The sequence below is a fragment of the Larimichthys crocea genome, chromosome XIII (genome assembly GCF_000972845.2).
Source record: "Larimichthys crocea isolate SSNF chromosome XIII, L_crocea_2.0, whole genome shotgun sequence".
NCBI classification, from domain to species: Eukaryota; Metazoa; Chordata; class Actinopteri; family Sciaenidae; genus Larimichthys; species Larimichthys crocea.
The window spans coordinates 10,262,668-10,287,570 of NC_040023.1; the positions used below are offsets into that span (position 1 = coordinate 10,262,668).

Sequence of the window (24,903 nt, forward strand, 5' to 3'; positions counted from 1 at the left end):
TGTTTCCATGCTTTAATGACAGCTGCTATGCTTTTAAAATAATCGCCTCATCTCGTCCGCTCTCGTGTATTTTCAGGTTTGGAGCGAGCTTCATCATCCGTTCTTTGTGCAGGTAGTTCCCCCCAAATGAAGTGAAACATCAGACACAGCAACAGTTCGGAGGCGTTCACATTATAACAGTCGTATGCAGAGCTTTGCTTTCCCTTCTCCCGTCACATTAGCTTTGTTAAATCAAGCTGGACTCGTTGTACAAAGTGGAAATGTTCCGTGAAAATGTCCTTCCTTTGTTAAAGGAAAAGCCCGCCCTCTGACACACGATCGGTCTGAAATGTCAGTGCATTGTTTCATTTTGTGATATCAAGTGTTTTTATTGAACATGTGTTATATACATGTGGTGATTTTGTACATTTCCCCTGGATGCCCTTCGGTGCTGTCAGTCTGTCTTATGTGTGTGTACGCAGACAGTAATGCACGTTGAATGATTTTACTTATTAAGAAAAAGTCTGAAATGATTGAAAACACATTTCTTTGCCAGCTCATCGCCTGCTGGTTTATTGAAGCGACTGTCAGTGGAGAGATTGGTCTGACTGTGTGTTCTTTGGTGGATTTATTTCTACTAAACACATCACGGAAGTCGTCCATGCTCATTGATTCTGAGGACACATTACTTGCCTAAGTATATTTTTATCATTTTAAGGCCTCGTTACACCAGCAACTAATGTTTCGTGTCCAGTTCAACCAGCAGCATCCTGAAAACCACATGAAAATGGGGGAGAGAATCGTAAATTAGAAGCTGTGCTGCACCGTCCACTCTTATGTTGCGGGAGTCTGGGAGACTCGGTTTGATTGGACGGGGAATGCAGAAAAATCTCACACCTTCATTTGGTTTGCTTTCACACTGCACAGACCAAACCACCTGGACAACATCATGGAGTTACTACAGCTGCTCGTTTGGTGGGCAGCATTGAAACAAGAACTCGGCTCGTCGGTCGGCTTTCTGATCTTTGGTTCTCTGCATAGTCCGTTTGCTTTTAAGTGGACCCAGACTCACGTTTTCAGGCGGACCAGAGTGTGTTTGGATGAGCTTTCACACCTGCCCAAAGGCAGACAGATACAGTATGAGACAGAAATAAAAAGAAACACGTTGTTTGAATAATCTGTGTTGCCTCACAATCTGACATCGACTTAACGCTGTGATTGGCAAGCTGTGCGGAGGTGAGAGGGGAGGCTTCGAACTTCTTTATCTGACTCTTTATTTTTTCTTCACACGACTATTTCTGTCACTTTTCATGTGAACAACAGAGTGAAACGTTCTGTCTGAACATTGCCTCTCCTCGCTTCCTGTGGTCGGATCACATGTTGCTCAAACACTTCTTTCCTGGTAAAACGATAGAGATTTAAAAAGACTGTAACGTTCCAGTTACTCCTAAATCTTGATAAGTCAGATACTGACACATCACTACCTCACTGGCTTTGTTCCAGCATCCAGTGGTGGATTTCTGTCTTCTGAGATGATTATGTAACAGAGGCTGGTAGGACAGGACGCACTGTATTTGCTTTAGTGAATGCCGATTAAGAATTTCCTTCCTCCTTTAATTTCCTGTCATTATTCTTTATGCCAATTGCAAGTCGTAGTCATTAGCTATGTTTATTTGTGCACAGTGGATGATTGTGTCAACTTTATTTTAATTGGCTTCAAGGTTGGTCTTTAATCTAAATCCAGGAAGCATTAAAAAGATCTTACAATTCTTACACCTTGTCTGAAGATATCCACGGACCGGAGACGACCAAAAGAGCAAGAATAGACAAGAAGACAGAGCTGAGACATGAAGGAGAGAGGACACAAACAAAGAGGAGGTGAAATGGACGTGGACAATAGAAGAGAGTAAGAGTGTCAGAGAAGGGTTGGGATTGATCTGCGTGTTTTAAGTCAGGAGTCTCATCTCTGATGTGTTTCGTGACATTGCATCCGATTGAGCCGGCTGCTCCTCTTCACGTTGTCTGAGTCATTCTGAGTACAGAGTGATTAGGAAGCAAGCGGGAGGCCATGCTAACGGAGCCGAGTAAACACTTCAACCCCCTGCACGCCCGCCCCCACCCTCATGTGGCGGCATCAACGGGCCTGATGCCAGAGACTGACGGGGGAGACAGGAAAACGTATTACAGTAATGTTTCCAAACACTGTTAACGGCATGAGGTGCGTTTGGTTTATGACACCGGCGAGCTTAAAAGGTGAATGTATTCATGCAGAAGTCATATTCACCACATGCTTTCATAACAAGTATTCCAATTTCATTTTGATGAGTGTTTAGCCAAGGATTGTGGTTTTGGAACATAAGTATGGCCGTTACAAACTTTTCTAAACGCCCACTCACATTTGTAGATGAGAACACGGAGACATGATTTACACTCAGCTCTAAATATCCATTATGGGTCATTTGCTTGCCCTCCTTCAGAGGCAGACATGCAGTGACAAACTGCCCTCAGAGCTGGTGGGGACTGCCCAGGCAAATGTTTGGCCGAACCTGAACCCGAGTCTTCTCTAAAATGATATTTTCCTTTTTCACCTTTGCAGCATTTTACAGAACAAAGTCTGCTACTGGAAGATTGCCAGTTTGAATCATAAACACGTTGGGAGTATCTGCCAAGTGCGAAGATTTGTAACTGTGCGTGAAGCCGACTGTTGCTGAATTAAGGTGGCAGTCACACAGGACAGCTGACATCTGTCGTAGTCACAGAGTTTGGGTTGAAACCAACCAGACAGACACCCAGAAAGCTAATTAGTGAAGCCCAGTACTGACCCACATTAATACTTACTATTTGGCTCACGTTCTGCCATGCTATAACAGTGATGGAGTCAATGCAATCTGGCTGCAAGGACAACAACCTAACCTTGATAATGTGCAGAACTGGGCCAGACCCCCGCTACAGTGTAGCCTTTTGAAGACCCCAGCTCTAAACCAGATCAGAAGCACTTTGTTGCACTTGGCCCAGTCCCCAAAATGCTGAACATATCTTACATGTGGCTGGTCAGAGAGGAGCCATTTTTGGACCAAGCCCCTCCTCCTTGTCATTGCCTCAACTGACCCATTTACACCCTCAAATCAACCAAATCTGACCCAGAACCATCTCCTATCTGGGTTGTGTTGCTGCATGTGGCTCTTGAAACCATTTGAAGCAATCTGTGCAAAGTTTAGAGGCTGATGAGGTCCATCAGAACGTTGCCTTTTGTCTGTCTCTCTACATTATAGTTGGCAATATGAAGGTTGGTCCACCTATGTGGTCCAGATTAAGAAATCTCAACAACTAATGGACGGATTAACATCGAATTCGAGGTCCCCAGAGGATACAGTCTACTCACTTTTGTTGACTTATTCTTTTTCTAATGAAATGACATTCCCTGAACATTCATCTAACGTAATCATTTATGTATGATTAATGGACATGGTTAACGATTTTACCTGTCACACATCAACTGGTTACCATTGTCACTGTGAGCATGTTGGCATGGCGATGTTAACATTTAGCTCAGGGCACTGCTGTGCCTAATTATAGCCTCACAGAGCTGAACCAGCATGGCTGTAGCATTCACGTGGATTCAGGCAGACGGCAGACAGGCAGGACAACGCCTTCTGGTGTCTGCATATTACTACCTGACAGTCCACACAGCTCTGCTGCCATGTGTCAGCTTTTCTTGGAATAACTCAGTTGGATATTATACATAACTTTGATCATATAATTCTGGGTGTTAATGCACCAGAATGATTAGCAGCTTTTGCCCAAGTGTGAATATTTAAACTCACCTGTGTTCTCTGCTGATTTTACTGTCCTGCTCTCAGTTTGGAGTCTAGCATCTTCCTGAATCTACGTGAATGCAACGTTTGGCATTGCTCTGACATGTTCTTATGTCTGTCAATGTCATCCATCGACACATCTCCAGAGACAGAAAGTAAACGCCTTGATTTGACCTTTAGAGCTCCATTAACCTTCCATGTTTCCTTCGTTAACTACAGTCTGTCACCAGTGATCAGCTGATTTTTAACATGAAGTACCAGCGTCTGGTAGAGCAGGTATATTTGGATTCAGCAGTGGCACATATCAGTGTTTCCTCCTCCCTATCTAAACATGGATTTATTCACTGCTGCATCCTGATGAAGGCGGCCAAGTGAAGTATTTTTTTTTCTTCTACTTTGCTGCATACATTAGCCAAAAATCAATAAAGGTTTCTGGATCCTGTTAAATTTTTAGAAATTTGTGTCTCAGCAGCTGCCCAGGTTTGCAAACATCTTCCCTCAGCTCGACACACTGCTGCAGAATATTTCCAGACATTGTTGGAGGAAAACAAAAAAAAAAGAAACATCTGTTTGGCTCTCTATTTCTCCTCAACTGTTAACAATACATGAATATTCAAAGGAACACAGGAATAGTTTATCCTGCAATTATTGTGTTGTGTGTGTTGTTTTGACAACTCATTATTGGCTGCTAGAAATGTTGAGAAAATGCATTACTTTAAGCTTGAGACTAATTTAGATAATTTAAGCTTGAGAATGGCAACTAAGTGCCTAAAATGTAGAAAAAAAACAAACACGAAATGAAGAATAATTTCCAAAAAGCACGTCATTTTGACTTGTAAATGCTTTTTCAGACTCGTCTCTGAACACAGATACAAAAACATGCATTTGACTCCTATTTGAGGGCAAATGTAAGCTCAAAGGCATTCTTCCTTTTCCCTTTTTTCCACCTTCCTCCATCTGTTATCAACAGCTCAACAATATAAAGAATGGTGGACGTTGTGCCAATTCACCACAGCTGTTAGTACATAGGAACACTTGTTATTGTAGTTTTGCAGTATCTGCTGACTGACACATTTGCAGTGCATAGAGAGTGGCCCCAGACTTGTTTTGTTATCTTATGCAGCCATAAACGTCTTCCCTAGGCCAATAAGGACGCCAGTAACTCTGGAAATCAAGATGTTTCAATTGAATTGAAAGATGTGGGTTTGGAAAGCTGACCAATACATTTGCTGAACAAATACTGGCCTGAGCAGGCCATCTGGACTGGGACCTGAAATGCACACACCTCCCTGTTAGGCCAAAACGGAATTACTTTGTCTGTTTTTTCGGTTTAACCTATATTCATCCTGGGAAGGTTTGCTTCGCACACATCATTTCTTAAGAGCAAGACCCCATTTCTCACTCTTACACATCCTCTCACCTGGGACCTGCCCGGTACAACCACATTCTTACCGCTGTTGGCCACCGAGCAGCTGACTGGAGCCATCGGGGTCATAATGGTTTAATACGAGCGCATGGCGACAGCAGATGTTGAGCAAGAGGAGAGCGTTTATTTTTCTATGTTCAGCTCAGTGGAATCAATGCAGCAGCCAAGAATATGTAAAAGTTTGCCGAGTTGCCCCTGAGGTAAAAAAAAAAAAAGTCTCATTAGCTAAAATAAAACATGATAAATCCTGTTAATCCTTAACGCCAAATTAAATTTGAAAATATATATATATATCGTTAGCAGTACTAAATTTCCTCTTTCATTAAGAACGTGACATTGTCGACACTGAGTTTGCTAACAAGGTTGCTTGACTCAGATTAGGTTAGTTAGTCCAATTAGCTAGTTCAAATAATTCAGTGACATGCAGGCTGCAACATGAGATCATTTTCTTTCACATGAAATTTAACAAACAGCATAAAAAAAAACGATCAGGCTCACACGAGCCTGCAGGACGAGAAAATGTCTCTACAAATTGCAATTGCAAATATGTGTGTAGACGGACCTGTAAATCATGTTTTTTAATGGATTGATGGTGAGCCATGTATGTGATTAATCATCTGTATCTTTAATAAGCGACACAATATTGGCATTTTCCCAGACGGGGCATGAATGCCTGATGCAGAACTAGAACAGAGAATGCATTGAGCACAGCGCTCCTGCATTTCGGTGTCGTGTGCAGACTTTTATTTCATCGCCTGTCTGTCTGTTGCCCTTTCCATTGAGCTTCACTAATGTCACTTTGCTCGAAAAAGAGAAAAGTCTTCGACTCCACCCCTGAGTCATTTCTAGCTGAGAGAAATGTTTTCACACACTCCACTTCACTACGCCACTTATTCACTCCGTTGATCCGTGGACTCACAGCCAGTGACCCTGCAATCTGCAGCCCACTCCTCTAACCTCTGGACTCTCACAGGCTACTGATGTACTAGACTCTCCCTCACCTGCAGCTGTATTTCTGTCCTGCTGGCTACACTCTATCCAATAAGATGCAATATAATTGGCTACCATTCATTCCGTATGGTCCCCCATCCAAGATGACATGATATCATTCACTGCCAAGTGAGCGATTCTTTATTCACACCCCAATAAGTGGTAATAAGATTGGCAAACAGTGGCGCTATATCCAATAAGTTCTAATACAATTGGCTGTCAGGATTATGTATTCATACTTAAATAAGTTGTGATACGATTTGGGTGCTGGTGGTTCTATATCCAATAAGATGTAATATGATTGGCTGCCAGCAGTTGTGGATTCAATAAGGTCTAATGCGATTGGCTCATATGGATTCTATATCCAATAAGGTAAAATATGACTGTCTCCGAGTGACTTTGAGGCACTTTGTTCTCCAGAATGTGTCCCGGAGAGCTTGGCACCGCTGCGTCTCCAGACAAAGCGAGCTTTCCAGCAGGTATTTCCCAGTCTACCTCTGCTTTGTGCCAGCAGCAGAAGCAGTTTAGAAGGCTTAGCCCACATCCATCTGCAAGCCGGCCAGAATATCTCGCCGTGTTTTCTCTGCAATACAGCCAAGTTCTCCATCTCCCGTGTGCTCGGGTTCTCTGTGAGAGAAGCTTCCAGAGTGGATTTTGTATTGTTGTGTGAAGGTTTACTTAGAAAAACTACTGGGGAAAATATCACTGGCCCAGCTGGGGTGGATACAAAAGGAATTGTAAAACACTTCTTTGAATGAACCATACTGGCTGCAGTAACTAGGGTAGCAGAGCAGGGATTTCTGGCACAGCTTCATCTACTTTCAAGGTGCGTGGTGGATGGAAAAAGTCTGAAGAGGTCAAAACTCCAGCAATACTTGTTGTATGAAAAAACAACTTTATTCACAGTCCAACGTGATTTGGCTTCACACAAATCATTTCCTGCTTATTGTGCACCATCTCCACAGCGACCTGAAGGCAGGAAAGGAATCCCCGGACTCATGGCACCGCTTCCAATCCAACTTTCTTTTGATTCTTTCTTTGATTGCACTGGGACCAAATTAATATAATGCGAAGAAATTTGAACCTATTTGCGTAAGAAAAGGAAAACAGGGGACACAAACCTCCCACGTCTCACCCTGACAAACAAAACTGACAGGATAAACAGGAAAAGAAGCACCAGGCGGATCGCATTAAACTGCATGGAATATGAATTCAGTAAATGCAGCGTTTTTAGTTCAAAGTGCATCATCTAAGATCGTCCCTTGAGCCTGCCTTTATGATTGGAGCTCTGCATGTATGAGGTCTTTATTGTACAAGCACTAACACCATGAGCCATATAGTATAAGCACAGCAAAGGGAACTATTGTTATTCAAATTCCTGCATGAAGCCTCCTCAGCGCCGTTAAGTGTGAGGAGAAAGACACCAGGCATCCGAGTCCTTTGTAAGCGGAGTGCAAACGGGAGGACATGTGGGTGGATGAATAACACCAGCTGTCTCCGATTACAAACAGGATGCATCAGCTGCTAACAGCAACTAAACATCCACTCAGTTTCAAAAAATCAAGACAGTGAGGTAAGTTTGAGCATCTCTCCAGATTTCACATTCTGGGCTGTAATCGCTAAATGTTTGCAGTGGTTCAGCTGCTTGTTGATATGCGGGAATTAAACGACGCGAGAGAATAGCTAAAAACTAGCAGGTGTATGCAGCATCCTACGTCACGCTGTTTACATATTACACCACTTATTATCGAATTAAAGCAAGGGCTGACGTTGTAGGTGTCAAATGAGATCAAGACTGTGTCACCAAACATCCCCCATCACTCCAACAATACCACCACCACACCTGGTTGTGAGTTTTATGTCCGTATGTCCATAGATTCTCAACACAGGGCAAATATCTGTGTATGGACTGTATGAATGAATAGTGTCAGTGCTCCAGGAGTATAAAAACCACATCAATGAAACATTCTGAGACTTTTGCCAACAAAAAAAAATTGATTGAGCAACATGAACAAAAACATCCAGGGTGTATCCCGCCTGCCTCTTGTTCAATGCCAGCTGGGATTGGTTCCAGCCCTTTGTGATCCTGACAAACAAAAATGGATCAATGGAAGTTTTGGAACTACAAATCCCATAATTTGGGGGCTTTGGAGAATGTTTACAGGAAGTATAACATCATGACATATCCACTGAGTCAGTGAGGTAGCTGTGTAGGTATGCAGGACAAGCTTTTTTCTGGTCGGCAGGCAAGTCTGGAGCTATGTCGTGTGTTTTTCATGATTTATCTGTAATATGTCTGTGCGTTTAGCTCTGATGAAAACTGCAGCAATCGGGGCTGAGGGTTATGAAGAATGCATGTCACAGGCACCACTGGCGTCCCAATCATCAGGCCAAACTACAATAAGTAACTTCCTGTTGTTTGAGACATTGCATGCGCTTTCGTTCCTTTCACTTCATACAGACTCTTTGCTTCACGTCTCTCCCCACACTCCTGCCTGGGGAGGCGCACAGCACAGTTTCAAAACCTCTCAGAAGTCATTGCATGCCACAGCTACTGACATCACAGGCCCACGAATAGTCTACAGTGAGAATACAGCTTGGTCAAAGCAAACCCGACTCTGATTAAACAGAAAGTGTTAAAATGATGATGGCTCGTGTACAAAGATGACATCTCAGTGACGGGTGAGTGCGGCAGAGGCAGATATCTGTAGAGCGTCTGTTAAACTGCTCTCACACAGAACCACTCACAATAATACAATGTTGTAAGTCAACAAAGTCAACAGCCAAATGCTCCGCTCACTTGTTACCTCTCGATCTCACCGAGTCAAATCATTCTCTTACTAAACCGACCCAGCCGTCAGATAAATTCACATTACCTCCAGTTATTGTTACCAGATGAATACGTGAGCCGAATCTTCCAAAATCTCAGCTCACCTGTTGATCTAGAAAGAGTTATTCATGCAACTATGCAACTCTACCTAGGCATATTTTAGGCTACCAGTTCTCAGCAGCACGGGTACTAACAAGGTCCAAGAAACGAGCCCACGTCACCCTTACAGTATGCTGGCTTCCTGTTCACTTCAGTCTCAAGTTCAAAAACATGTTAGCATATATACATATATATACACACTCGATCTCTCATCCATCTTTCTTGTTTTTTAGTCGGCAACTAACCAAGATACACCCTGAGAATACTCGTCAAATACTTTAAATTGCCTCTTCTTAGGCTGTGGGTCTGATGGGATCCTCTTTTATAGAAAGAAGTGATAAGCAGATGGCTGGGGAGGCGCTTGTCAAGGCTGATGTAGCAGAACAGCTTTCCAAGGCCTGTTTGAAGGATGGTCCTCTTTTGCAAAAGAAAGAAAAAAGTGGAAATAACGTGAACCTCTGGTGCTCTAACCCTTCATAAAACCTGAAAAGCTCTCAGACGCATCAAAAATACAGAGCATATAATGTTACATAGACACATTATGCCTCTACTCACCGAGCATGATGAGGGTGGTTGTGCCTTGTTCGTTTCCAGAAGGATAAGTGGCGTACTCGCATGTATAGCGACCAGCGTCGGACATTTTTAGGTTGGAAATCCTAATGGACGGGTTCTCCAGACGGTTGTGGAGGAAGACAACCCGGTCTTTGAAGGACAAGTTGGGGAAACTCTGACCGTAGATAGGGTGATATACAGCGATGTTGTCCCTCTGGCCATCGATGGGTTCCCATATCCAAGACACCTGGTTAGAACAGATCGTGTGAAAAACAGTCGTCACGTCTTCTTCTTCTGTGCAGAAGCATTTTTCAATTTAAAGCTAAACTAATAAGATTTTTGAAGAGAAGGGGAAGTAAACAGGAACTATAATGCTGTGCTTTATAACTTCATCTTTTTTTTTGGTCTATTTTTTAAAATTTGACCTAGCTGGTAGCATTTCCTGTTTGTAATGTTGCTTTCAATGTACAGACTACAAACTATCCCTGGATTCATTTCATGCTCAGTATTGTGAGTCCAGGAAGGACTTTTTGCTAGATTCAAAATAAATACATGTTCTGAGTTTGTCAGACTAAAGACCATCCAGCTAAATTTGAATGATTAAAAATATCGACAAGTTTATGAAATTAAGAGTCAAAAATGAGCAGTACTCTCAGCTCCAGGACTGTGGGGGATTATGCTCAGGGTGGCCTCAACGCATCATCAAGCCACCTTTTAGGACCGCCCACAAAATCCTGGAGTGAAAACTTTAACGTCTAACTCCACATTTCAGTAATACATCGTTCAAAGTCTTTTCAGCAACTATCTTCCAACATATTGAATATATTTTGAAAGAAATCTCAGAACTGCCTTTAAGAGTTTGTAAGAGCCACAGGTCAACCACTGACCTTGGTGAGTAAACCACATCATACTGTACACTGAGCTATAAAAACTTGTTTTCAGAGCACTGGCATGCTCCTGTCCTTCTCCTCACATTTAATTTTCAGAAGTTACATTTATTTTTGACATTTCTCTGCACAAGAACTAAAATCTGCGCTGGTCTATCTTCACCAAAACCTGAAACGATGTTGCAAAATGTCAGACTCAATTAAACCTGTCTGCGTAAGGAGCCAATAATCTAAAACAAAATGAAGGAGGTCTCTCAGACTTGCAAACACTCTCTCAAGCATCCGGCTGTCATTTGGCGGAGAGTCATCTCACAGGCGTTTTCTGATATGTGAAAGATATTGATATCTGCTGAGACTCTACCGGCAAGGGAGAATACTGTGATGTTATCAAATTGATTTTCTTTTCTCTTCAGTTTCCAAAGTGACAGCGTTAAATACAAACTGCTGGCTAAGGTGGTAGACCAGGAAGGAGAGGGAATAAAGTTCATCAATACAAATTTAGCAAACATCTATTAAATTTATGACGTCTAGAGAAAGGAGAGAGAGAGAGAAAGCAGGCGGGGTTGAAGGCTGAAGAGGAAGATGGATTGTAACCCAGATGTCGGCGCAAATTAGCAGATGAAACTCCCTCGTTAGCTGCAGATTGTGGAGAAAATATCATAGAGGGCAATTTAGGCCCGTCTGCAATTTCAGTTTTTGTATGCGAACAAATTGCTTATTGATTCCATCCACAACACAGAAGGGGAACAGATCACACCAGGATCAAATCGAAGCAGCTCAGAGCGTTTCTTTTCTCTTTCTCTCTTTTTGCTTTAGCCTACTTGCCGTGTGATAGTGCATCAGAGCAGGTTAGTTGGTTCCAAATAAGTTGTCATCTGGGATTTGATAAAATAAATTGACTTCCAAATAGTCACAAGTTCTCATTTTCTCCCTCTCCTCTCTCCATCAGGTAAGATCAAGTTCAAACAAACAGAGCGAGCGAGCTGTGTGAAAGTTATTTCCCCCGTCCTCGTGCTGGTGCTAAGCGAAACTCATCCAGACCAAACGCTGGAACATAAACAACATTAATATTTAAGAATTTAGAAAACGAGGTGTTTCCTCCTGCTGATCAATTAACCTGTGGACGGCTGCATGCTTTAAACTAAGTGTCAGATTGTAAACAGCACCATCATCAACAACTGCATCTGCCAAATCGTGCAAACAGCAGATCCATTATTCCTCTCTAAAGCGTACTTGCCCTTAACTGTTCACCCCTGCTTCCATGTTTGTGCTCAGCTAAGCCAAACACTCACAGACACAGTCACTGCGCCCACATGCAGTCAACACTCTATTATGCTAATTTTCTGCTTGTCAAGCCACAATAGTCTAAAGTTACTCTTCGAATTTAGTGCCAATCATCAAAAAGGAAATGCAGATGAATGGGCGCGTCTATCTATTAGCGTTCTGTGAATATTAGGCGTTTGGCATTGAGATAATCCATAATCACTGACGCACTGCAGAGGAAGAGGGATGAAGGTAACTAAAGGAGAGCCTGTCAAACCTTAAATATCTTCGCACAGATCTCTTCAGTGGATGTTTAATTCATGCACATCTTGATTTATTGGAAATAATTTGGTTTCATCGCTTTTTGGCACTTTTGCTTTTAATCAATATACCAACTTTTTCAGCCAGTCAAACTTTTTTTTGCCTTTTTTTAAATCTTATTTTTGGATTTTCCATCATTTCCAATCTGATTTTTTTTCATGTTGATGGATGGAAACGCACTAAATGACTTATTATAAGACGGTTTAGGACCACAAGCTGTTTTCTCAGAGTATTCCTTTAACTCTGTGGTTCTCAAACTGTGGGGCAGTCCCTACTGTTGGTTTGGAGCCACTGCAGGTGGAAAGTATGGAGTGATATTAAGTTGAATGAACGTGACTTATGTTGGGAAAATAAACAAACCCAGCTGAGCTTAATTTCACAAAAATTCTTCTGAAGTGTGCCAGAAAAAGTTTGAGAATTTCTTTGTCAGAGCGTTCATGTTTTTGTCTGCTCAGAGAGAACCAGTCATCTCTTTATATCTCACTCCGTTAGGCACGATCTTCCTCTGACATGTTGAGCTTTAGTGCTCCCAAAGCTTTTCAAAACTCAGCGTCGTGTTCCATCTTCTCACCTGTGTGAGTTTGGTCCGGCCTGCTCCGTCAGTGAACTGGCAGCGGAGATCGACAGACTCTGTGGGATACGCCTCCACCTCCTCGTCGACTCTCACTTTCTGAGCCCTGATACCTGGAGGCAGACGAAAAAGGAAGACAAAGAGGGAGATTATGCATCGTCCACAAAACCAATATTGTTTGAATAATTGAACATGTTTGTTTGTGTTGAAACTAAAAGGGGAACTCGAACAAACAGAGGCTCAGACTGAGGCGGAGGGAGGGCGAGCGCTCTTGTAGCATCGGAGCATTATTAGTATTTCATTATGAATCTGCTGTTATTCAAATGAAACTGCGGTGATTGATGTTTTTCCCTCCCACTCATTCTGTTCCCGTCAGAAGAGAAGATCGACCCGCTTAATGCGTCGTAGGCGAATTAAAAACAAGGTTGGAGAAAAGAATCAAGAACGCAGAGAGAAAGACAAAGAGAGGGAATAAAAAAAGAGAGAGAGAGAGACAAGTTCATTCAAGACAGAGAAAAAAAAAACACATTTGAATCATGAGTCTTTGATAACGAGCCTCAGGCAGAGCCTCATCCAACTTCCTGCAGCTAGGCCCTTCCTCATTACAGCAAAAGCTCGTCTATCAGTCGGCATCACTAGGGGGCGAGCCTTTAGGAACGCCGCGGCAGCTCGAGTACCTCTCCGCTTAATCTGTTTGAAATTCAGTGCAAGGCGCCGAGCATGAGTAAGAGTGTTGAGAGAGCAGGGCCGGTCAGCGAGGCCAGCGCAGGTTCACCGAAAAACAAGCCGGGAGAGCTGCCCGGTCCGTTCCAACTTAAACAGAGATGAAAGGAGGACGGTTAGAGCCACGGACTATCTCAACACCGTGCAGCCGCTGACCTGCAGGCCGGTTCAGAATACTGAGTTTAAATTGGACGAGTGGGGCAGCTTTTCTTAACATTCGCCTCTTATTCTCCATATCATCTGACTCAACCGTGTGCAGGAGTAGCAGTCTGAGTCACTGAGGCCCAGATTCATGTGCTGCAAGCTTCTTCTGAACCTACACTTCCTCTTTTTACCTTTTTGTGAGAAATCTGTCACCGTGCAGCTGTGATACCTTCTTTCTTTCCTCCCGCCAAAACAAGAATCACCGATTCTGTCAGGCCCCTGCGTTCAAATGCACTCGGCAGGAGAGCCATGCTTCCGCCGAATTTCCGATGGATTTGACAAATAAAACTGATGTAGCAGAAAAAGCATCTGAGGCTTTCGACTGAAACTTCCAACTAGTTTGCATTTGAGAGCAGCAGGAAACCCAGAGCGTGACAAATTCTGCCAAACAACAAGGATTACAAAAGCACACCTAGTACAGTGTTTAAAGTGCACGGAGGCCTCGTCGTGCTGTGTACCACCTTGTGAAAAATGTGTTCATTAAAAGCACTTCAGCGGCTGACATGAATCGTCCCTGCCTCTTAGCGATGTCTCTTTTTATTTGGATTAGTTGTAAACAAGCAGCCCTCAACCGGCGAGACAAACTGCTGCAGAAAAGAAAGAAATATAGAAATCTACATTTGCTGTGTTGCATTTCTTGAAATGAATGAACTTTAACGAACTTGTAAGTCCTTGTAATCATGGGAGGGAGAAAAAAAGACAAATTGGCTCAAACAGAATAAGTAAGAAAAACAAAAAAAGGAGAACTTGTAATCCTCCAGTCCAGTCCGAGTCCGGCAGCTCTGCAGCATGTTCGAATCAGACGAGGCTTCGAGTGGCATTTTGAAACTCGCTGATTGTTCGTGCTTTGGAATCAAGTCATTTTGCGACAATGAGCCTCATCATCAAATCTTCTGATGCTCACTTGAGTAACCTCAACATATCATGATGCTTTGCTTAGTATTTCCTCCACTTCTCCGGCTCTTTTAGCTGCTCTCTGCTGCCTGGCATTCACACAGTGATCCGGACCCCTGCCATGAACCCCCTCCCGCTGACCCGGGGATCAAATCCTACCAAGGTCTTTTCTCCTCCCTCTCCCGTTTTTTGCTCGCTGCCCTCTCAGCCAGCCTCTGCGCCTGCAGAGATAAAATTCATGCGGGGAGCTGGCCTCGAACTCTCTGCACAAGAAAAAGGGGCTAAGCACTTGCTAACCAGCAGCTAGCCCCGGGTGGTTCCAGTGGAAAAAGCCTCTTAGTGTGTGTGAAGGATTGATTAGGACAATATGCTACATGCCACAGAGTGGAGGTGAATGGGCGAGCTGGGGCTTAGCCTGCAAATCAGCTGTAAAACACAGTCACACTGACAAAGAGTGCAAATGGTGTGTGAGTGTGTGTGTGTGTGTGTGTGTGTGTGTGTGTGTGTGTGTGTTGGGTTGTTTGGGATTTACGGCATGCATGCATCCACGCGGCCACCCATGTGTGCAGAAATGAATTTTGTGTGTGAAGGCATATGTATGCTTAATGTTGTGTGTGTGTGTGTGTGTGTGTGGTCACGGTACATCTGTGTGTGTGTGTGTGTGTGTGTGTGTGTGTGTGTGTGCATTAAATCAGAGCATCTCGTTGTAGTGTGAGTGCACATGAGACTGACTCAGTCACTGAACCACAGTCTCTGCCCTGAGGGACACAATGGGCTGTCAAACCAGTTACCCATTCCCACTGTACGACCCGACACACACACACACACACACACACACACACACACACACACACACACACACACGACGAGTTTTTCCATGGCGTAAACAAACAAGAACACCTAGAGTTAATCTCAGTCTCTGTTATTTGCTTCTCCTCCCATCACATTCTTTAGTTTTTTCTTCTCTCATGCACAAACAGATTAATTTCCCCTAATTAAGCACATCAACACACAACTCCCTGTGTTCATGAAGAAGCTGAAATACAAACACACACACACACACACACACACACACACACACACACACAAACCCGCGGCCTCACCAAAGTCATGAATCACACAACCCTTTGGATTATTCATAGTGGTCAATGAAATCTCTTCAGTGACGCAGGAGAAAGTAATAAAGACAGAGAGAGAGGGAGGAAGAGGGGATGATGGAGGAAGATAAAGGAGGTAGTCAAACACAGAGAGAGGTCAGGAAGAAGTGTGGAAGGAGGGGAAGATGAAGACGGAAGAAAAATATATGGTGAAGGATAAAATGCAGCAGAACAGAAGAGCGACACAGGAAGAAGGTTTCAAAATGTAAAGTGACTAAAGGAACGAAATGACTGAAGGAGAGCGACGGAGCTGCAGAGGCAGACTGAAGGGACAGAGGAGGAAGGACTGAAAAGGCAGAAAGAAGCAAGAAGAATGACAAGAGGCTGCAGAAAGGTTTGAAAATGGCCAAAAAGAGATCTGAGAAAAAGGTAAAACATGGAAGAAGTGAACGTAAAGGTGCAGAGAGCGCCATGTCATATCAGAAGTGATTCAGTTCCTCGGTCTGAAAGATGAGCAAAAAAAAAGATGGATTTAGTCTCTCCTCTTTCACCTCACGCTGACCCACGTTTTTCAGCCAGAAGCACTCACTTACATGTTTCTTTTAAATTTTTAGAAAGGGTTTATCGAGTTGCAATAGCAGAAATAGTTCTAGAGCAGCCTGAACCACACGCAGACTGAAAGTCAACCCTGATCCCGCCGGAGCTGGACAATGGTTATGATTCCACGAGAAGTTTCAGAAGCGTCACTTGATCAGTTTAAATGTATTCTGTATTTATGCTCCACACTAAAGAGCGGTATCTTTCCTTTCACACAGTTCATCCAAGTTTCCAGCCATCAAGAAAGTTCAGAAATGTTTCTGACAGGATCTTTAAAGAGATGAATAAAGAAATAAATTCAGTGAGTTGCCTCTTCATGCAGACAGAGAATAAAAGCAGTTCAATGACCAGACAATACACCTGAACTTTGTTTTTAATCCACCTGTGTATTTTCCCCTCACACACTTTCAAACAATCACTGGAGGCAAACTTTGTGCCCTTTGAAATCACATGTAATTGCCGACTGTGGTGCTGCTCTCCATATTTCCATGAGCGCTTCACGTAAACTCGTCCTGCCATCAGGGAAATTGGTGTCATTGCACCGCTGCGACTCATCTTTTCAGGCCTTTCCATTATTTGCTTGCAACCCTAATAATCACACAATTCGCAGCTTATTCAACTGTCGCACTCAGTGACAGTCGCAGCGGATTGAAGCATCAGCTAAACGTAAATGGAAAGTCAAAGAGGGGAGGCGGTTAAATGAATGGCCACACTCTGCTTCCTTCCCAATGCACCAGAGAGATGAATCACAGTTAATTGACATTTAGAGGCTTGTGGCATTTGCCTGTTTATGTGGAGCTTTCCCATGTAGACAGGCACGCAGCATGAGCGTGAGGGACGCACACTCATCCACATTAACATCCAAATCACATACTTACAGAGAGCACTGAACCACAGCTGCTTTTTTTTTCTTCTTTCTGTCAGAACGTCATAATGTCAGTGACGTCAGCTTTAATCTGTTTGATTACCAGACGCAGAGCTGAAGGTGCGGCATGGAGAATTATTTATGTGTGATGAATCTAATTCAGAAAGTTATTCATTTACTTCAGACTGTGTGAATATATCAGAGTAAGGGCCAGATGATTGGAAGCCTCTGTCTCATGTTGATCGTGATGCAGGGACTGGACAGGTTATTACCGTCCAACGACATGTCATCAGGTGCTCGTTAATAACCAAAATAATTCATATTTTGATTTAAGATGTCTTGTCTGTCTCTATAAAGCATAATTAATACTCGGTCCCTCTTCACACAAATCAGGGGTCTCCAAACTACGGCCCGCGGGCCACATCCGGCCCACTTAACGATCCCAAACAATCCCTCTAAACATGGCCTATTTTTCAAAATTGCATTTTCCTATTATAAAATATCCACACTTAATGATTAAGCTTGGCATTCTAATTAAAATCTACCTTATTTACGAACTATTTACAGTACTAGCTAATTTTCATCCCCTCACACAATGGTATATTCCGACGTGACTTTGCTCGTAATCAACTCGGCGGGTCAGGGACGGCCGCACGGTGCGGGAGGATCCCCTCGTGGGACCTCTCCCCGGCGCTGGCTGGCCTCCACGAGCTTTACAGCGCCCTCCTGCCTGGACCTCGACGCTTCCCGGGGCCGTGGACTTAGTGCTCGCTGCGCCCTCTCCGCGACTGTCGAATCGCAACGTAACGCAACTTTCACTTCCTCCCGCAACAAAATCACAACAAAAATGTAAAAAGCACCGCAATTTAACTTTAACCGCAATTTTTTTGAAAACCTCATGCAACATCAGGGATTTTAGGCCGCAACTATTTCAAAAAAGACCGCAAAATCCTGGTGGGACTGATATCATTTCCGGTTATAGACTGACCCCAGCCCCCCATCACAGAAAGGCAAGTTGATGTGACCCGCACCGAAAAAAGTTTGGGGACCCCTGCTATAAATATATTAGTTTTTAAATGATGAGTTTTGTGTCTTTTACTTGAACAGAGGAAATGCTCGTTAGTGACCAAAGAATCAAGCACACAGAGCGCTGAGTGTAAGATGCACGACTCCACTTCTTCATATCATGTACAAACTAGCACTGAAACAATTATCGAAATTACGATAGCCAATTGTACGCAGTGTTGGGTAACATGAAAAGAAAAACACCCAGGTGCTCCAAGTACTTCAAATTTCAAGTACAGTACTTGAGTAAATGTAAATTAAATTCCATGACTGCCCATTATACACTCAAGGTGCACAATGTCCAGAACAAGTGACACTAAATGTTCACACTCTGGAGCCTTGAAAGAAGAATCGGTTCTAAAAAAATCACTCTGAAACGAAGCGTTCAAGTCCTGCGCTGATCCAGGAACATCTGTCTCGGCAGCACCTGCAGGTACAGGAGGTTAACCGTGTGATCACTTCACTTAATCATTTCTCTGTCCTCCAGCTTTTTGTCGCTCAGGTAGAAAACGCAGGTTGAGGTGAGACACGGCGTCTTTTGTCGAGAGACAGCTGTCGAGAGTGTCGAGCTATCAAGCATAAATTAAGCTCAAGGCCACTGCTGTAACCGTGCGGGTAACAAGGGATGGAGGAAAGGTTTGAAAGATTCATGCAGAGAAAATTGTAATCACAGTTACTTGGCGCCGCATGGCTTGTGGCAATCTGCTTTCATTTTATGAGGGATTTCAATATGAGGACAAATACAGTTTTACATGACAGATGGGAGGACACTGCTGACAGATACCAGTCCTGATAAATATACAGGTGATGCTGGAACAGTCGAAGTCAGTCGATGTCGCCTAGATTTGTTTAATGCACTTCCAAAATCAGGAGAGGGTTTGTCCCTGGGCGTCTTGTTACTGAAGCTTAAATGACTGCAAGCTCAAACAGGCTGTGAACGCAGCACTGATGTATTAGGATCATTTCAAAGTCGATACAGTGAACTTGTTAGCAAACATCCAGCAGGTACGGAGAATCATTACTGTTCATTTGGAGTCGTATTTCAGGACGTCTGATGAATTTAAGTCCAACATCCCGGCTGCTTTAAGTTTAAATTATTCTCGTCTCCATGAGTTTACAGAAAAAATATCCAGCTAGTCTCTAACTTTGTCTCTCTGAAAGTGTGAAGCAGTGCGGATGCAGATTGTAAAACTGAAACAACGAGCTAAAAGGAGCTAAAACGCTCCTGTCGGGTGACGGTTTCCTCCGGGTTCACGTACAAGTGACGCTCTTCACACAACTAATCATGTGACCTGCTGCTGAGAAATCATTATTTTAGCCACTTCTGGAAGAGAGTGATATCAATCACTGTGGACGGATGCATTTCACGCGCAGCAGAGTCATTAAACAGGTCGACACTCGTGACATTCACACGTGAAAAAGGAAACCGATCCAATCCCTCAAATGTGACGTGGAAGAGGAGCGATGAGCCGGGCCGGTGCTGAGCGACCGTCTCCACCACCGTGCCACACTGGGGGAGCTGAATTACCGGTAATTGACATTTGACAGCTCATAATCATGGCATTTTGCGTTGGCTTTTCTGTAACAGAACACTGATCAAACAATGCGGCAGAGGGAAAGGAGGATTAGTTGTCATGAGGACAGCTTTGGTTAGCTGGCAGCCTAAAGGTCCTGGCATCTGTGAGGGTTTGTTACCACAAAGATGTTAATGCCGCTGAAATGAATTCCAAAATGAAAAACACAATCAACGGAGGCCGATGAAAAGAGGAATATTCTCTCTAATGAGTCTTTCTCTTATTTTCAAAAATATTAAGTTATCTCTTCACTTATTAATGTCCATACTTTCTGGCATAAAATTTAAAGTAGTGATATTAGAAGTTCAAAGATAACAGATTATTCAAATCCTTGAATGAAAAATTCGAGCAAAAAAAAAAAAAAAAGATTTTATTCAACAAATAAACAGCAATGAGCTGTGATTTAGAACCACAGATGTATTAGTGTTACTGGCCATGAAACATTCACATTCTGAATTAGAAACTGTCAGCAAATCATCAATTATTACAGATATTTGATCGTCTGGTTCCTTTCTTTCGAAAACTGACAGACAGAATCATCCATATGTATGAGACACTGAACTAAATTACACTGATCTGCCCAAACACAGTCGATTCTTTGTACCGAGAACAGAGCGGACCACAAAGTTCTCACATTACCGCAGGAATTGTTGGCTTGCCACACATCACTAACACTGAATTAACTCTAATTGGCACTGAAAGCTCGGGGTCTTTGCGTGATTATATATAGCTCCTACAGCATAGAGTGTCACCGTGTCACTTTGTAGAAATTCAAATGGAAAATTGCAAAAAGTTCGTCACAGCTGGAAGCAGAAATCAGAAATCTGCAGCATGTAACTGTAAGCTCGGTTAACAGACGCTCTGTGTGATGTGATTTTTTATTTTATAGAAACTCAACCCTGCAGGCTCATCCCACGCCATCGCGCAGGTCTCTAAAATGTATTCATGAACATAAAAGTGACAATTTGACTTTCTTTACATCATAAGATAGTAAAAAAATGAGGGGGGGGGGAACAATGGAGAGTTCTCGCTGTGTAAAAAAAGAAAATTTGACTCACTAATTTTTAAAAGGCAGAGAGAATCTTGCTCCGGTGGTGTGTTTGACTTCCTGAGGGTCGAAGCGCAGCAGGAGAGCACTCAAACATGTAAATGAATTGAATAAGTCGGCGTAAGAAAGGCAGATTTATGTGGATTTTAAATTTTAATGGTTTTATTATTTTAAAATGTCAGTGTTTTTTTGATTTTTCTGATGAAGTTGCCAATTTTGATAATTTGTTTGGCTTTTATTTTCCAGGTATGTGGTAAAAACTTTTCGTGCTGTCAGCTGGTAGCTTTTCTTTTCCAGCTGACAAACCATTAACTCCAGTTATGATGATTTCATAATCCTCTTTGTGTCGAGGAACCGATACGGCCTTTGGACCAGTGAAACCTTTTTCAAAATGCTTCTGCAATTTCCCCAAAATGAGCGATGAACTCACTGACAAGACGTCTGCCGTTAGTCATTTCTGAAGCGTTTGATTATGCCGTTAATACGACTCTACAGCGTCTGCAGCATGTGATGATTGTGTGTTTGTGTGAGACTTACAGTGAATGAGAGAGAGAGAGATTACCCGGCTGTAATTGGTGTTTGACATTAAATGACTTCCACTGTAAGTTTGTTACCGTCCTTTTGACGACAGATGAAGCAGCGATTTTGCACCATCAAGAGTCTGACAAGGTTCATGATCCTCCACACAAAAGCTGTTGTTATCATAATGAATAGGTGGCAGATATGCAGTTTAGTTACACTGTAGAAATTGCAGCTCACCTCGGTGCAAACAGCTTTCAAGTCCCGCCTGTTCAGTTATGTCACCCGTGCATGTCTAATAAAAAAAATCATCAACTGAAAAGGATAAAACAGAAAAGTGTCAGGTCTGAACATGAGGTCACACGTGTGTCGAAGCCTGATCCCTGAGGGAAATGCATTGTTACAGGTTGTAACTTTAACTCGCAGTGGTGCCACAGAGCAATGAAGACTCTGGCTGGACTCCTGCAGGCTTCATATGTGGAGGTTAATAAGTTAATTGGTGACTGGTTTCTCTCTGTCTCTGAAGATCTGCTGACCCTGCCTTTCATCTAACGTCAGCTGGGATCAGCTTCAGCCCCGCGACACTGATACGAATAATCGATCATGGAAAATGGACGGACACAAGAAATAGTCACATGCTTTTTTTAAAAATATATATTGTTGTCATCTGCAGAGAGAAAAAAAAACATGATGGGAATGAAACTTATATGAAAATATCACCAGGCACAACCTCACCAACATGTGTGCAGTTTGTGTTTGTGCTGCAACCTCTGAAAATCTGATAAATGAAAACCCAACACTGGCTGCTTCCCATTGATTCATTGTCCTGTCACATCTAACATGACACATGACGATCTCACAACATTTTCTGATGTCTTTTGGTCTTAAAATCGACCGTGCACAAACTGCAGGAGAAGAGCTGCTTCAGGCTGAATGTTTGCTGGTCTGAGTCCAGGAGTCTTTTCTCACCAAGGAGGATTACTAAGTTAACTGAATATCTTTGATGAGAAAACCCCAAACACCCTTCAAAGCTGGAACATGGCCTGAAGTATAAGAAAAAATAAGCTGATGTGGGTGTTACAGGGTGTCCAGATAACTTTGTAGTGCTGCTCGTGGACAGGCTGGAAAAGTGAACAAGAGATCGTACAACATACGCCGCATAAGTGCCTTTGAGCGAGGTATTGTACCCTTGAAGCTGATCGGTGGCTGTTGTCCCCAGGTGCTGAATCTATGTGACTGTATAAATATAGACACAGGATAGTGCTGAAGAAGTTTTAAGCTCAGAAAAGCTTCCCAGGATGAAGCAAAGTTAAAGAAAAAAAGTAAAAGTGCAGCTCAGTGTGTTTGCACGAGTGTTCTCAGGCACAATGTACCCAGAGATGGTACATAATCTACAAAGAAAAGCTTTCTGACTGAAAGCTTCTAACAGCGACGTTAAGTTCAGTACCTCAGGTTTACCCAGGCTCTGAACTCATCATGTACGGCATAAAAACAAATACATGAACATTTGAAAAGGCAGCAACACCCAAAATCTACAAGAAGAAGAGCAGACGAAATGAGAGTTCATGAAAAGAACATCCACCGTGCTCGCTTTAAGACTAAACGCTGCTGATGAGACAAATAGAGCGTGACGCTGACCACACGCCGCGCTGCATTAAATGATGCATCTCTGTCACATCTTTGCAAAACAAAAGCAGCGCAGCGTCGAGTCAATGGCTTTTGTTCCGTGCTCCCTTTCATGTGCAGGCATTTCTTTTCACGGCCCTGCCTTGTTGATCAAGGCTGCGCCGCTCTCCTCGCAGCTCCATTGAAGAGTTTGCCTTCCCTATCTGATGTTCCTCCCCTGCTCAATACACTTCTGTTGCACAGATCAAAAGGCCAGCGAGGAATTCATCAAAAGGAATTATTCAAAAAAAGAAAGAGGAGAAGAGGATCAAGATATGAGACATGTAGCTCTGAACAAATTAGATGCTTATCCAATATCGGTAGAAAGGACAAGCGAAGGCGAAGGGGCCGCGGCGAGCGGAAAATTGGGAAAGAATAGAAGCAGGATTTTAAAAAAAAGACATGACAGTGTGAATCTCATTTCATTCGTTACCATTTGTTGAATTAGGGAAGATACAGCAGTGATATCTCAGGGCAGAAATGTATAGATCAGATGGTACATGATAGCTACAGCCTTTAAACTTCAAGTGCTCACAGAGCGTCGCGTGTTCTCTGTGATCCGACAGCAACAATATCAACCACGTCAAGACTGAAGCAGATTTACGTCCCAAAAACTAAAGCGCCGACTTGCAAACACTGTCAGTGATCATCCGGTCCAATTACATTCAGCCAACTCTGTCGTGTCCTCGTGGAACTTCTGAAAAAACGCATGAGCAAGAGCGTCCTCAGACATAATTACGTGTTATCAATCACTCTCGCGTTCGTTAAGCTCCCCCTGTACTGCACGCGACCTCTCACATGCTTCATTGGTTTCTAAATAAACTTTTTGTCTTTGCAGCTAAGGACATGCGAGTGCAGCGACTGTTTCCAGCATTTCAGCCAAATGATTCACAGCGATGGAAATATTTGTACCAACTATTTTTTTTTTTTCACCAGTGATTAATCAGCTTGTTATTGTTTTGATTTATAAAAATATCAGTTTTCAGAGATGACATATTCAGACTGCCTGTGCTGTCTGACCATCAGACCGTCCAAAATCCACAGATGCTCCATTATCAATGACATTAACATACAAATGGACAGTGTTGTTTTTTCTCATTTCTAAATGAGCGAAACAATTACTAGGTCATCAAAATTGGGGATTACTTTTCTGTCAATCAACTAATTGATTACTCCACTAATTGATCCAGTGTGAGTACAGATGCTGGCACGAAGCCCTGCTCATTTTTTATTTCCATTTTTTTTTGCCAGGCTGCTCCTGGCACTGCCGTGCCCTGCACTTATCTTCCAAGCAATCACCACCATCTATTTCCCGCTCTGTATTTTTGGGTCCGGCCTCTCTTCGGCCGTTCGCCCAGCTCTGACTGTGAGGATGCTGTCCAAGTACAAACAGTGCCAGTCTCTCTGTTACGTCCACCCACACCACAATCAGGTGTGTTTAGCATCCCTGTTATAAGCCCATTAGCGATTACTTACAAGCAAGTGCCTCCTTTCTGCTTTATGATCTGCTTTTTAACCCGCGCCTGGCGCTCCAAGAAAGGTTTATGACTCACTGTGTGTGCATGGCACCTGCCACTCTAATATCTAATATTCATTTCTTATCTCAACTGTGCCTGCTTAATAGGACGTAATTAAATACTTTCTCTGCATCGCATGGGTCCACTCTTTAAGACAGGGCTGAGAATAATCCAGCAGCACATATTTCTGTAAAAAATTCAGACCTTCAGCAGGTGAGTTTAAAAATAATTACCCCCAAAAAGAAGCCATGTGACTGCCAAGTCAAGCCATAAATATGCATAATGGTTAACAGCAGCGGAGATTATAACCAATTATAGGAGGGAGCTAAATAAGCTGGAAACATTTAACATTTTACAAGCAAAACAAATTTATCACAAAGTCTGATCCTTGTTTTTCCACAG

The 24,903-nt window shown here is 43.0% G+C and overlaps 1 protein-coding gene across 4 annotated transcripts in view; it reads right to left on the reverse strand.

The window, feature by feature from the left end:
• The window catches only part of pvrl2l (PVR cell adhesion molecule related 2 like), a 250,335-nt gene that overhangs the window by 134,481 nt on the left and 90,951 nt on the right, over window positions 1-24,903 (reverse strand). For all 4 annotated transcript variants that reach the window (XM_019270776.2, XM_010743455.3, XM_027286635.1 and 1 more), the window contains exons 2-3: window positions 12,734-12,846; window positions 9,695-9,938 (exon numbers count right to left, since the gene is read on the reverse strand). In XM_019270776.2, the coding sequence (XP_019126321.1) occupies window positions 9,695-9,938; window positions 12,734-12,846 (357 nt within the window). The remainder of the gene's footprint in view (window positions 1-9,694; window positions 9,939-12,733; window positions 12,847-24,903) is intronic.